This window comes from Phyllobates terribilis, unplaced genomic scaffold, assembly GCF_046119375.1.
Source record: "Phyllobates terribilis strain yellow unplaced genomic scaffold, ASM4611937v1 Scaffold_1__5_contigs__length_1240528914, whole genome shotgun sequence".
NCBI lineage: Eukaryota > Metazoa > Chordata > Amphibia > Anura > Dendrobatidae > Phyllobates > Phyllobates terribilis.
This window is the reverse complement of record NW_027362761.1, coordinates 587,176,652-587,192,499: the sequence shown is the minus strand read 5'-3', so window position 1 is coordinate 587,192,499 and position 15,848 is coordinate 587,176,652. Positions and strand designations below refer to the sequence as shown.

Here is a 15,848-nt window from a genome sequence, read left to right as displayed (position 1 = left end):
AATACCTGAAGAAATATATAAGACGCTGTGTATAAAACTGTGCAAATACAGAAAGCAGGAAACGCAGGGAGAGCTCCTGATTGACGTCTGTCCGTAGGGGCCGCGCTGACCATCTCTTGCACTGTTACATGCATTTTTCTAGTGTTACATAATTATCTTTTAAAAAGGGAACAATCTTCAATAGTAAAGGCAGATAATGGATCTATGATAAGAGGGAATGAGAGAGAAGCCAAAAAAAAAAAAGAGGAAGTGTTCTGATCGCAGCTTCCAGTCCAAGCGAAGGGATAATCATTAAGCCTCAGACGACACTACACCGCCAGCCAGTGCACGCAGCAGCACAATGGTGAGTACGGTGCGTGACCGCGTTACATTATAGCAGGAAAAGCTACCGTCCCCGAAAGGTTCTTATTGTTACTTGTTCTGAAATCCGGATACATTGATATTTGCTTTAGCGTTGCCGTGCACAGCGGAACGGAAGAAAAACATCACAACTGTGCACAGTCAGCTGTGTATCACAACAGGGAAGTGATTATTGTAAGAAAGGGCATACTAGTAATACTACATCTCCGTCCAAGGAGACAGAGAAAGTTTATCTGTTGCTTTACATTCATATGGGCGCACTATAATAAGTGATATTAGCACTGTATGGCAGTATTATTTAAAGGCTATGGACGTCATTTGGAGCAAGAATTTGGGCTTAAAAGCAATTTTGCAACATTGTTTCATTCAAAATTTGTTAGCATTTGTTTTCCGCATCCTATATTTGTCACTGTACATAGCAGACTGCAGAATGAGTTAACGGAGACTCTATCAGTGAAATAGTTCTATGGGCTACGACTCTTACCTTCCGCAACATTGTTTCATTCAAAATTTGGTAGTGTTTGTTTTCTGCATCCTATATTTATCGCTGTACATGGCAGACTGCAGAATGAGTTAACAGAGACTCTGTCAATGAAGTAGTTCTATGGGCTACGACTCTTACCTTCTGCAACATTGTTTCATTCAAAATTTGGTAGTGTTTGTTTTCTGCATCCTATATTTATCGCTGTACATGGCAGACTTCAGAATGAGTTAACAGAGACTCTATCAGTGAAATAGTTCTATGGGCTAAGACTCTTACCTTATGCAACATTGTTTCATTCAAAATTTGGTAGTGTTTGTTTTCTGCATCCTATATTTATCGCTGTACATGGCAGACTTCAGAATGAGTTAACAGAGACTCTATCAGTGAAATAGTTCTATGGGCTAAGACTCTTACCTTATGCAACATTGTTTCATTCAAAATTTGGTAGTGTTTGTTTTCTGCATCCTATATTTATCACTGTACATGGCAGACTTCAGAATCAGTTAACAGAGACTCTATCAGTGAAATAGTTCTATGGGCTACGACTCTTACCTTCTGCAACATTGTTTCATTCAAAATTTGGTAGTGTTTGTTTTCTGCATCCTATATTTATCGCTGTACATGGCAGACTGCAGAATGAGTTAACAGAGACTCTGTCAGTGAAGTAGTTCTATGGGCTACGACTCTTACCTTCTGCAACATTGTTTCATTCAAAATTTGGTAGCATTTGTTTTCTGCATCCTATATTTATGACTGTACAAGGCAGACTTCAGAATGAGTTAACGGAGACTCTGTGAGTGAAACAGTTCTATGGACTACTTTCTAAGGTCAACTTTCATCCTGAGTTCAGGAGAAGTGAAATACAAGTTTTTAAACCAGAGAATGAGCTTTCTGAGGGATAAACTGGTAACTTATTCTGCTGTCTGCTTGTGTATGTACCGTGATACGTAGATGCTGCAGAAGACAAACACTCCAACATTTATAATTACATTGTATGGAAAAAAATGCACATATATAAAGAAAGAAAAGCCCCCAAAGTGTCCATATCCTTCAATCCCTGTATGAGGTTGTTACTTTGATGCTGTGCGGCAGAATGATTGGGCACAATTGGATTTATTTTTAGGCTCCAAAGCATTTTTGCACTAAGGTGTCTTCAAAAAAATTGCATCCTTTAGCTTCTACATCCTCTATTTATCATTGTACATAACAGACTGCAGAAAGAGTTGCCATTGATCTGTCAGTGAGCGCGTTCTCTGGACTCTATAGCTTATCCCTCTTCTCCTGATTCATCTTTTAAGCTGATTCATGACCACATCAAAGTACAATTTGCAAGTTCATAAAGATGGTTCAGTGTCATTGATCAGGGAGCTTGTCTTCTGGTCTGTACGCTTTATCTTTCCTCTCCTAATCCATTTTCTAAGCTGATTCATGACCAAATCAAAATTGACAGACCTCGAATGAGCTCACTGACGGATTCACTGTTAACTCCTTCGACATTCTGCTATGTACAGTGATATATTGAGGATGTAGAAGACAAACGATCCAAAATTTATAACTGCATCCTATTTGAAAAGTGTATTTTAACTAAAAATATATGCATTTAAAGTGCATCTGTCAGTAGGATCAACCCTCCTATGTGCTCATAACATGATCTTGAGGCTGATTCTCAGGAGGATCTATTCGTATTATTTGCCACCATATTAATGTATTCATCGCAGAACATTATCTTTAATTCGGTTGTACTTACGTAATATAAATGTGAAAACATTCTTCCTCTTTTATGTGAGAATGATTACGCTGTGATGTTCTCTGCGTGTCAATTTCTCAAAAATTTCAACCCAAATGTAATTTGTAGAAAAATTTGAAGTGCGGAATGTTAGAAAAAGGCAGCAATGTATCACTGAAAAAAAAAATGCTACAATTGTAAAAGTAAAAAGTTCTACAACTTTCTAATAAACTTTGGGAAGAATTCATCAAGAATCAGGTTTTATGTCCCAGTCTTGGTCCTGAGTCCGCTGGAATAAGAGGAGTAATATTCAGTTGCCCGTGTATGATCTATGGTGGTCTAGGCGCCAGTTTTCTGGTATCAAAAAGTTACACATTTTGGCACACTTCATTTTTATTGCAAAAATGTGTGACGTTTTACAGTTTTGTGCCTCTCTTGGCACTTTGGAAAAATTGGGTGTCAAAGTGGTTAGCAATGTAAATGAGTAGCAGAGACTCTGATTCCAGTGATGTGTCACTTACTAAGATGCTTGCGCAGTTTTGATACAATCACAGTTTTCTTTGCTGTAGATGTAGCAAAGCTCGAAATGTTGAGCTGTGCATAACCCCGCCCCCCACCACTGATTGGAAGCTTCCTGTGTACATTGTCAGCAAGCAGCCAATCACTGGTGGGGGCGGGGTTACACAGATTAGCTGGACTGTCTGGCACAAGATACGTAGTCCTGCAGTGATTATCTCCTGCTGATAAAACACTGATTGCATTGAAACTACAAGAAGCTGCTGAGCAAGTGACACATCGCTGGAATCAGGTTCTCAGCCCCTATATTATGCTGCTCTCAGGTTAAATAGCAAAAACCTGCTGACAGATCCCATTTAAGAATTTGCGACTTTCTATCTCCATTTTTTTGTCATTCAGTCCTTTCTGAATTCCATCCAATACAATTTTAATATTTCACCAGTTTCACTAAATTTGATTGCACCAGTGAACGAGAACACGTTTTTTCTCAAAGCTAAAGGGGGAGCAAATTAGAGAAAGCTGAGCTGAAACATCAGACACATCGGGAAGAAAGCAAACACATTTTTATAATCATAGACATCCCCTTTAAAAATGTTTCGAGCATATAGAGAAATGTTGCTATTTTCACACCCTCTACATTTATCAATTCTAAATGCTAATGTCTTCGTATGTATATTAGCAGGCAATAAACAAACTCACACCCTATCTTTTATGTAGAAGATCTGTCATTTTAATCCTCTCTGTGATGCTAATGAGACTGCTGAAAAGTCTTCTGTAAAGAACAGCAAGAACGAGACTAAAATGAACCCCAGTGGCCAGTGTAAGAATTGCATGATTTCTGTTTTTTTTATACGGATTATAATTTAAAAAAAATATCAAAAATTAAATAAAACACATTTAAAATGAAAATTTGATTTACAAAAATAGGTAATTTTCTGTGTCCTTTAAGAAGGAATGCTCCATGATGACTTATGTTTACACGTTAATTACTATAAAATCATAGACTGTTGCAAACTTGAAGTTTTCCTACAAAGGAAAATTTATGGGTGACTTGTAACAATCGGAAGAATTCCAATAAAGTCAATTTTTTTTGCCATTGTTGTAAATTTGTATTATCCCGAGGAAAACATTGAGGTTGTCCAATGGAAGCGCTATCCATTGTTGCAGATCCAAGGCCTTAAACCTTACAAATGAAACTTGTTTAATAGCAAGAAGGTGCGAGATTTAAAGAAATAAATAAATAGTAATTAATAGTAATCATTAATTTTTTTTATAAATCATTAGTGCAAGTGAAGAGAAAAAAACTTTGTAATATATCTTTTTAGTGAAATTTGCTTCTTCTCTCACTTCCTAGTCTCTTCTCTTATGCACTGTTTATTCACTTTGAAAAAAAATGCTCAAATAGGTCTACAGATCTGTCTGCAGTGAAGGATCAAATTACACCAGTTACTTATGGAAGTCTATGGTGAGGACAGAATCTGAAGGAAGATAGAAGCAGAGACACATAAAGAAAAGCTTCTGAGGCTTCTAGTGCTTATAGAAGTCTATGGTGAGGGCAGGATCTAAAGAGAGACAGAAGCAGAGACATAAAGAAAAACTGCTGAGGCTTCTAGTGCTTATAGAAGTCTATGATGAGGGCAGGATCTGAAGGGAGACAGAAGCAGAGACACATAAAGAAAAACTGCTGAGGCTTCTATTGCTTATACAAGTCTATGGTGAGGACAGGATCTGAAGGGAGACAGAAGCAGAGACACATAAAGAAAAGCTTCTGAGGTGCCTAGTGCTTATAGAAGTCTATGGTGAGGGGAGGATCTAAAGAGAGACATAAGCAGAGACATAAAGAAAAACTGCTGAGGCTTCTAGTGCTTGTAGAAGTCTATGATGAGGGCAGGTTCTGAAAGGAGACAGAAGCAGAGACACATAAAGAAAAACTGCTGAGGCTTCTAGTGCTTATAGAAGTCTATGGTGAAGGCAGGATCTGAAGGGAGACAGAAGCAGAGACACATAAAGAAAAACTTCTGAGGCTTCTAGTGCTTATAGAAGTCTATGGTGAGCGCAGGATCTGAAGGCAGACAAAAGCAGAGACACAAAAAAAAACTGCTGAGGCTTATAGTGCTTATAGAAGTCTATGGTGAGGGCAGGATCTGAAGGGAGACAGAAGCAGAGACACATAAAAAAAAGCTTCTGAGGCTTCTAGTGCTTATAGAAGTCTATGGTGAGGGCAGGATCTGAAGAGAGACAAAAGCAGAGACACATAAAAAAACTGCTGAGGCTTCTAGTGCTTATATAAGTCTATGGTGAGGACAGGATCTGGAGGGAGACAGAAGCAGAGACACAAAGAAAAACTTCTGAGGCTTCTAGTGCTTATAGAAGTCTATGGTGAGGGCAGGATCTGAAGAGAGACAAAAGCAGAGATGCATAAAAAAAACTGCTGAGGCTTCTAGTGCAAAAGGAAAAACTGCTATAAATGCAGGATACAAGTCATATAATGGCCAGGAGAAATGTTTTTCCTCATGTACACACATGACCGCTTACACGGAAAAGTCACCTGCAACTGAAGTTACACTTAAATGTTAGTGCAGCTTTCTGTTGCTCATATGAACAGGGCTGACTACTTGTATCTGAACCTTACATGTATCCCGGCTGAGAAAAGACTAAATTCAGAGCTGAGGAGGGTCCAAAATCCAAGGTTAAATAGAGAAGTCAAACAACCGGCATTGCCAAAAACAAATATTAGCATATGCATAAGGAAAAGTGAAAGCAAAGCTCAGCTCACCCTGCGCCTGTACACGTTAGCCTAAATTGTACATTGGAGCTTTTCATGGGGTAAACCTCAATGTCCCCATACGTTTTCATTCACATGATTGGATTCTCATGTAACAAGTCCTGAGTTTTCTCTTTCCTCCAGGGTTCTCACATCGACTTCACGTTTTCAGTCTTTAAAAACTCGTATGTTTTTCCCAAGTTTGGTGCAGATTCCCTGCTATTGACGCGCCCCCTGGGCCATGGGGTACTCGGTAGCGGGCCGGTCGATGCTGGGGGATGTCATGGTGGCAGTAACCCAGTCTGTGACCCAGGGCGGTCAATTAACCCCTTTACAACCCAAGGTGGTTTGCACGTTAATGACCAGGACAATTTTTACAATTCTGACCACTGTCACTTTATGGGGTAATTACTCTGGAACGCTTCAACGGATCCCCCTGATTCTGAGACTGTTTTTTCGTGACATATTGTACTTCATGATTGTGGTAAAATTTCTTTGATATCACTTGCGTTTATTTGTGAAAAAAACTGAAATTTGGGGAAAATTTTGCAATTTTCAAAATTTTAATTTTCATGCTCTTAAATCAGAGAGATCTGTCACACAAAATAGTTAATAAATAACATTTCCCACATGTTTACTTTATATCAGCACAATTTTGGAATCAACATTTTTTTCTGTTATGGAGCTATAAGGGTTAAAAGTTGACCAGCGATTTCTCATTTTTCCAACAAAATTTACAAAACCATTTTTCTAGGGACCACATCACATTTGAAGTCACTTTGAGGGGTCTTTATGACAGAAAATACCCAAAAGTGACACCATTCTAAAAACTGCACCCCTCAAGGTGCTCAAAACCACATTCAAGATCTTTATTAACCCTTCAGGTGCTTCACAGGAATTTTTGGAATGTGGAAGAAAAAACTGAACATTTAACTTTTTTCACAAAAATGTTACTTTAGACTCAATTTTTTTTATTTTCGCAGGGGTAACAGGAAAAAATGGACCCCAAAATTTGTTGTGCAATTTCCCCTGGGCACGCAGATACCCCATATGTGGGGAAAAAACACTGTTTGGGCGCACGGCAGGGCTCAGAAGGGAAGGAGCGCCATTTGAATTTTCGATTGTAAAATTTGGTTGAATACTTAGCGGACGCCATGCTGCGTTTGGATAGCCCCTGATGTGCCTAAACAGTGGAAACCCCCCACAAGTGACCCCATTTTGGAAACTAGACCCCCTGGGAACTTATCTAGATGGATGGTGAGCATTTTGAACCCCCAGGTACTTCACAAATTAATCCGTAAAAATGAAAAAGTATTTTTTTTTCCACTTTTTCATTTTTACGAATCAATTTGTGAAGCACCTGGGGGTTCCAAGTGCTCAATATGCATCTAGATAGGTGACTTTGGGGGTCTAGTTTCCAAAATGGGGTCACTTGTGGGGGAGCTCCAATGTTTAAGCACACAGGGGCTCTCCAAATGCGACATGGTGTCCACTAACAAATTGAATGGAAAATCGGCTCAAATTGTTAGCGGACACCATGTTGCGTTTGGAGAGCCCCTGCGTGTCTAAACATTGGAGCTCCCCCACAAGTGACCCCCATTTTAGAAACTAGACCCCCCCAATGCACCTATCTAGATGCATAGTGAGCACTTGGAACCCCCAGGTGCTTCACAAATTGATTTGTAAAAATGAAGAAGGTGGAAAAAAAAACACTTTTTTATATTTACGGATTAATTTGTGAAGCACCTGGGGGTTCCAAGTGCTCACTATGCATCTAGATAGGTGCCTTGGGGGGTCTAGTTTCCAAAATAGGGTCACTTGTGGGGGAGTTCCAATGTTTAGGCACACAGGGGCTCTCCAAACGCGACATGGTGTCCACTAACAAATTGAATGGAAAATCGGCTCAAATTGTTAGCGGACACCATGTTGCGTTTGGAGAGCCCGTGTGCCTAAACATTGGAGCTCCCCCACAAGTGGTCCCATTTTGGAAACTAGACCCCCGAAGGCACCTATCTAGATGCATAGTGAGCACTTGGAGCCCCCAGGTGCTTCACAAATTAATCCGTAAAAATAAAAAAGTGTTTTCTTTTCCACTTTTTCATTTTTACGAATCAATTTGTGAAGCACCTGGGGGTTCCAAGTGCTCACTATGCATCCAGATAGGTGCCTTGGGGGTCTAGTTTCCAAAATGGGGTCACTTGTGGGGGAGCTCCAATGTTTAGGCACACAGGGGCTCTCCAAACGCAACATGGTGTCCGCTAACAAATTGGAACCATGTTGCGTTTGGAGAGCCCCTGTGTGTCTAAACATTGGAGCTCCCCCACAAGTGACCCCATTTTGGAAACTAGACCCCCGAAGGCACCTATCTAGATGCATAGTGAGCACTTGGAACCCCCAGGTGCTTCACAAATTAATCCGTAAAAATGAAAAAGTGTTTTCTTTTCCACTTTTTCATTTTTACGAATCAATTTGTGAAGCACCTGGGGGTTTCAAGTGCTCACTATGCATCTAGATAGGTGCCTTTGGGGTCTAGTTTCCAAAATAGGGTCACTTGTGGGGGAGCTCCAATGTTTAGGCACACAGGGGCTCTCCAAACGCGACATGGTGTCCACTAACAAATTGAATGGAAAATCGGCTCAAATTGTTAGCGGACACCATGTTGCGTTTGGAGAGCCCCTGTGTGCCTAAACATTGGAGCTCCCCCACAAGTGACCCCCATTTTAGAAACTAGACCCCACAAGGCACCTATCTAGATGCATAGTGAGCACTTGGAACCCCCAGGTGCTTCACAAATTGATTCGTAAAAATGAAGAAGTGGAAAAAAAAACACTTTTTTATATTTACGGATTAATTTGTGAAGCACCTGGGGGTTCCAAGTGCTCACTATGCATCTAGATAGGTCCCTTGGGGGGTCTAGTTTCCAAAATAGGGTCACTTGTGGGGGAGCTCCAATGTTTAGGCACACAGGGGCTCTCCAAACGCGACATGGTGTCCACTAACAAATTGAATGGAAAATCGGCTCAAATTGTTAGCGGACACCATGTTGCGTTTGGAGAGCCCCTGTGTGCCTAAACATTGGAGCTCCCCCACAAGTGACCCCATTTTGGAAACTAGACCCCCGAAGGCACCTATCTAGATGCATAGTGAGCACTTGGAACCCCCATGTGCTTCACAAATTAATCCGTAAAAATAAAAAAGTGTTTTCTTTTCCACTTTTTCATTTTTACGAATCAATTTGTGAAGCACCTGGGAGTTCCAAGTGCTCACTATGCATCTAGATAGGCTCCTTGGGGGTCTAGTTTCCAAAATGGGGTCACTTGTGGGGGAGCTCCAATGTTTAGGCACTCAGGGGCTCTCCAAACGCAACATGGTGTCCGCTAACAAATTGAATGGAAAATCGGCTCAAATTGTTAGCGGACACCATGTTGCGTTTGAAGAGCCCCTGTGTGCCTAAACATTGGAGCTCCCCCACAAATGACACCATTTTGGAAACTAGACCCCCAAAGACACCTATCTAGATGCATAGTGAGCACTTAGAGCCCCCAGGTGTTTCACAAATTGATTCTTAAAAATGAAAAAGTAATTTTTTTTTCCACTTTATCATTTTTACGAATCAATTTGTGAAGCACCTGGGGGTTCCAAGTGCTCACTATGCATCTAGATAGGTGCCTTGGGGGGTATAGTTTCCAAAATGGGGTCACTTGTGGGGGAGCTACAATGTTTAGGTACACAGGGGCTCTCCAAACGAAACATGGTGTCCGCTAACAATTTGAGCCGATTTTCCATTCAATTTGTTAGCGGACACCATGTCGCGTTTGGAGAGCCCCTGTGTGCCTAAACAGTGGAAACCCCCACCAGTGACCCTATTTTGGAAACTAGACCCCTCAAGGATTTTATCAAGGGGTATAGTGAACATTTTGAACCCAGAGGTATGACACAGAATTTGATAACATTAGGTCATCATATTGAATAAGTTGTCATTAGTCTTGAGCGCAAGTGCTCGCTACTTGAGTTTGCGTCGGGTACTCAGGTATGCACCATGTACTGCGTGTGCTCGAGTGACATGCTCGAGTCTCTGCCATGCATGTTTCACGGTTATTAGACACCCAAAAAAAAACATGCGGGGATCGCTTGTGCATGGCAGGCAATCCTCGCAAAGTTTTTTTGGCCACGAACCATATGGGCCGGAGACTCGAGCATGTCACTCAAATACCCACGATACTCAATGCATACCAGAGCACCCGATGCAAACTCAAGTAGCGAGCACTTGCTCTCAACACTAGTCGCCATATCGTCATCTTTTTTTCTTACTTTTGGAAAAAATCCCAACCCCATCACAACCCTAACCCCAACCCTAACCCCAACCCTAACCCCAACCCCAGCCCTAACCCTAGCACAACCCTAACCCTAGCACAACCCTAAACCTAACCCGAGAGTTTATTTTTTACGCCGTTCCTCGTGCGGTATAAGTGATTAGACGACTTTATTCTTCGGGTCGGTGCGACTACAGTGATACCAGAATCATATGGGGCTTTTATGATTGACAGCTGTCACACACTAAAAGATGCATTTTTTGTAAAATCTAGTTTTTGCATTGCCATATTTTGAGAGCTATAATTTTTCCATATTTTGGCTGACAGAGTCATGTGACAGCTCGTTTTTTGCGGGATGAGTTGACGTTGTTATTGGTGCCATTTTCAGGCACGTGACATTTTTTGATCGCTTTCTATTCCAATTTTTGGGAGGCAGAATAAACAAAAACCACCAATTCAGGAATTGTTTTTTTTGTTTGTTTTTTATTCTGTTCCGCGTGTGGTAAAATTGATAAGGCAGCTTTATTCTTTGGGTCAGTACGTTTACAGCGGTACCACATTTATTTCGTTTTTCTATGTTTTGGCGCTTTTACACAATAAAAGATATTTTATAGAAAGAATTATTTTTTAGCATCGCTTTATTCTGAGAGCTATAACATTTTTAATTTTCAGCTGATGGAGCTGTATGGCAGCTTGTTTTTTGCGGGACAAGATGATGTTTTCAGCAGTACCATTTTTATTTATATTCGTCTTTTTGATTGCATGTTATTCTATTTTTTGTTTGGCAGTATGATGATAAAGCATTGTTTTTTGCTTCGTTTTTTATTTTATTTTTTTACCGTGTTCACTGAAGGGGTTAACTAGTGGGACAGTTTTATAGGTCAGGTCGTTCCGGACGCGGTGATACCAAATATGTGTACTTTTATTGTTTGTTTGCTTTTTTTTCATAATAATATTTATTGATGGGTACATTATATTTTTATTTTTGGTGGATTATTTTTTATTTTATTTTTTTATATTTTTACAATTTTTTTTTTTTTTCACTTTCTGACAGTTTTTACACTTTTTTACTTTGTCCCACTCTGGAACTTTCACTTTTTTTATTCTGATCGCCTGCATAGCATAGGGATGGAGCACCATCCCTGTGCCATGCAGGCAGTCAGTGCTGCACAGTGAGAAGATTGTTTGGTCGTGCACTGCGCATGACCAAACAATGTTCCTGCTGCCTGGTGACCCGGATGTTGTCATGACGACATCGGGTCGTCATGGCAACACCCGGGAAGCCGCGGCAGACAGCTCTGGAGGCCGGAAGAGGAGGTGAGTATTGCGATCACCTCCCCTTGCCACCGCAATGCTGCGATCGACTTCGATCGCAGCATTGCGGGGGTTAATGTGCCAGGAACGGTGCGGGACCGCTCCCTGCACATAGCACCAGGTGTCAGCTGTGACAATCAGCTGACACCCGGCGGCGATCGCGCCCGCACAGCCTGTGTGCGCACGATCGCGATGACGTACTAATACGCGTCAGGCTCTTAAGTCCCAGGGCACAGACGCGTATTAATACGTCATGGGCTGTAAAGGGGTTAAAGGGGAAAAGTAAAAGGGGAATAAAGTTTTAGAGATAATGTTCGTGACGCCACCTGTGGTATGCGGCTATATGGGGCCGGCGCTGCGGTGCAGATCCTCTGGAGCTGCTGGTAATGCAGCAGAGTTGGTTCAGCTCTCCACAGGCAGAGCTTAGCTCCAGGGCAGTATATGTAGAATTGTATGAGGTAGATGTTGCTGGTGCTGTGTAGTGCAGGGCTGGTGATGGCGCAGCAATAATTTTAGGACACAGTGGGGTGCGGTCTTCAGGGTTTACTCACAGTTATCACGCTGCTCCTGGTTACAACTGCCAGATTATAACCACCCATGTCGTCCTGCATTCACCAAGAAAGGGGTTCAGCAGCTCTCAAGTATTTCAGGAGCACTTAAACGGGACCCCGTTCTATATTCCTTCCTCGGTCGTCTTCCTGCGCTGGCTCTCACCCTCCTGCCCTGCGCCTCACAATGAGTGTCCCGACTCCCGAGCCGGTAGCCTCGGATCTTGTCGGGCGACGTGCAATCCCCTGGACCCTATGCGGCCGCCTTTTCGGTGATGTAATTGTGGTAGTGGGCAGCTGCACCTTGAAAGTACAGTAGCCTCTGGTTATCTAGCTGAGCCTGGTTGTTCTCCACTAGTTTAGGGACCGGTCCCCTCTGCAGCCTGATCCCTTCACGCCCGTGTAGATTCGGGCGCACGGGTGGCTTCCTGCACTCACCGTGCCCCTGGAATCCCCTCTGTCTCTGGAGCCTTCCCTCTGCTTCCGTCCTCTCTCACTCTTTCCTGGGCCTCTCAGACTAGGCCCGCTCTCCTCTCTCCTGAGCGGAGCTCCTTCTGAGCTCCCGCTCCCCACAGTTTCTCCTCTGTACTCACACTGCACTCCTGCTCCCAGCACTGGAGCAGGAGACTGGCTTGTTCTAGAACCTTCTACCTTCTTTTTATACTCTTTCTGACGGTGCTCCCCTGACCTACTTCCTCCACCCACACCCACTACATGGTTCCCTCTCTCTTGGTTCCCCCCCCTTCCAACCAGGGACAGGGCTCAGCATTGTACACTTGCATCTTGCCCCTCCTGCTGGTCTGGAATGGTGCAGTGTTGGATTCAGGTGGGTGGGTCCCGGGTAGTACTCCCTCCTTACCGGAGAGTGGGGTACCACACCTCTGGGTGAGATGCAGTACCTCTGTGGTGACTGAAGCCGCAGGGGTGCCACACTATAACTTCAGGGTTTGACTTTTGACCTGAACTCCAGATTACTGACACCTCGCACTGTTTTCATTGTTCAGTCTTGTGATGTGACAGTTGTGCAGTGCTATATCTGTTCTATCTTGGAGGGCGGCACAGGCAGGTTCTTACTGTCTAACAAGTCATCAGTACACAAGACTAGAAAAATGATGTCCATGGTGTGAACAGTATTCTTAGGACCACCCAAAAGCCCCTTCATAGCCCCATACAATGCTCATACACTGGGGACATAGCACCGGCCCCTCCATATAATGTCAGCAGTGATGTCATGAAGGTTTTGACTTGGTACACATGACATCATCATCCATTATTGAAGTTTAGTAGGGGCACACAAAGCTGTTTCCACAATGTCTTGTAGGAACTAAGGGGCCAAATACACCCCCATAGTGGTACCCCGCCTCCACCAAACTGTACAGTGGGCACAATGCAGTCAGGGGGTAACGGCGTCCTGGAATCACCAAACCCAGACTCCTCCATCAGACGCAGATAGAGAAGAGCGATCCGTCACTGCACAGAACACGTCTCCTCCAGAGTCCATGATGGCGGCTTTACATCACTCCATCCGACGCTCAGCATTGTGCTTGGTGATGTACGGCTGCATCCAGCTGGTCGGCCATGAAGCTCCCAGCGGGGACGCAGTGTTTATACCAGAGGAGGACTGGAGTCCGCAGTTATGGGGTCAGCAGAGCGGTGGCGAATTTTTTGCCCTCTGCTTCTCAGCACTCGGCCCCCCTCTCTGTATTGTTACATTGGGGTCTCCACGTCATGGTTGAGTTGCTGCGGTTTCTTCCACTTAATATCATCCACAGGTGATGGGGGAAGATTCAGGAGGAAGAAATGTCATGGACGGACTTGTTCCTCCGGTGGCTCCTATTACAGGACCGCGCTGGTATCAGTGATCTCTGCTTCACCGGCCATTCTGTCACATGTTAGTAAAGGCTGATGGTATGGCAGGGAGTTGGAGGTTATATACCGGGGGTGGGGGGCTGGAGGTTATACATAGGGGCAGGGGGCTGGAGGTTATACACTAGGAGTGCGGGGATGGAGGTTCTACACCAGGAGTGGGGGATGGAGGTTATACACCAGGGGTGGGGGGATGGAGGTTATACACCAGAGGTGGGGGGATGGAGGTTATATACCAATGGTGAGGGGATGGAGGTTATACATCGGGGGGCGGGAGGCCGGAGGTTATACATCGGGGGCGGGGGGCCGCAGGTTATACACCGGGGGCAGGGGGCCGGAGGTTATACACCGGGGGCGGGGGGTCGGAGGTTATACACCAGGGGTGGGGGGACGGAGGTTATACACTGGGGGCGGGGTGTCGGAGGTTATACACCAGGGGTGGGGGGACGGAGGTTATACACCAGGGGTGGGGGGACGGAGGTTATACACAGGGGACGGGGGCCGGAAGTTATACACAGGGGACGGGGGCCGGAAGTTATACACTGGGGGCGGGGTGCCGGAGGTTATACACTGGGGGGCAGGGGGTCGGAAGTTATACACTGGGGGGCGGGGGGCTGGAGGATATATGCCGGGGGCTGGAGGTTATACACTGGGGGCAGGGCCGGCGTCACCACCCGGCGCACCTGGGCAAGTGCCAGGGCCCTGGACAGCGGGGAGGCCCACTCATCTTTGTTGGCTGCTATGTGAACGCTGGTGCTGCCCGCAGCGTCCTGGGTTACCGCTGGCCGGCAGAGCCGCAGATGCATTCTTAGCCTTCCGGTGCTGCAGAGCCCATGCGCCGGCAGTGCAGACATCCAGTCAGATGATGGCACCATCTATTCTCAACTGTCTACAGCGCATGCGCTGCCTTCAGCCTGGATCCCTCCTCCGAGCTCGAGCTCCTCAGTGTTCAAGCGCCAGCCACAGCCAGCAAACACAGACCACCGGTAACTTTATCTGACTATCAGAGACTGCATTTCTTATGCAATGTCTTTCTATATATAGATACAGTGACAGTCACATGCATCATCATGTATCTATATATAGAAAGACATAGATATATTATATATAGTCAGCATAGCACTGTCTGCAGTCTGTCTGCAGCATCTTACAGGAAATCCTGGTCTGACCTGTCTGACTGTGTGGAATGGCAGAGAAGTAAGTGGCAGGCAGGCAGGGGCAGGGATGATGGTGACAGTCTTCTCCGCTATAGGAGGGCTATACTGTAATGGTATGTGACCCTTTCTCCTGGCACTGTCTGACCACCTGGTGCCCATCTCTCCACTATGTGTGGTCACTGGGTGAGTTACTGCCATGGCTCCTGTCAGGACTATGTGGGGCCCATTCTTCTGTATGGAGCACTATGTGGGACCATTATACTGTATGGAGGACTATGTGGGGCCATTATACTGTATGGAGGACTATGTGGCCCATTATACTGTATGGAGGACTATGTGCGGCCATTATACTGTGTGGAGCACTATGTGGGGTCATTATACTGTATGGAGGACTATGTGGCCCATTATACTGTATGGAGGACTATGTGGTACCATTATTCTGTATGGAGGACTATGTGGGGCCCATTATACTGTATGGAGGACTATGTGGCCCATTATACTGTATGTAGGACTATGTGGGACCATTATTCTGTATGGAGCACTATGTGGGGCCCATTATACTGTATGGAGCACTGTGTGGGACCATTATTCTGTAGAGAGGACTATGTGGGACCATTATACTGTATGGAGGACTATGTGGGACCATTATTCTGTATGGAGGACTATGTGGGGCCCATTATACTGTATGGAGCACTATGTGGGACCATTATTCTGTATGGAGGACTATGTGGGCCATTATACTGTATGGAGGACTATGTGGGGCCCATTATACTGTATAGAGGACTATGTGGGACCCATTA

The 15,848-nt window shown here is 44.3% G+C and overlaps 1 protein-coding gene across 3 annotated transcripts in view; it reads left to right on the top strand.

Moving 5' to 3' along the window:
* The first annotated feature begins 219 nt into the window (after positions 1–219).
* The window catches only part of FYB1 (FYN binding protein 1), a 268,086-nt gene continuing 252,457 nt past the window's right edge, over positions 220–15,848 (top strand). For 2 of the 3 annotated variants that reach the window (XM_073681940.1, XM_073681913.1), the window contains exon 1: positions 220–343. In XM_073681940.1, the coding sequence (XP_073538041.1) occupies positions 341–343 (3 nt within the window). In that variant the 5' untranslated portion in view covers positions 220–340. Of the gene's footprint in view, positions 344–3,803; positions 3,907–15,848 lie in introns of all 3 variants that reach the window. The other variant, XM_073681921.1, reaches the window with a different exon arrangement.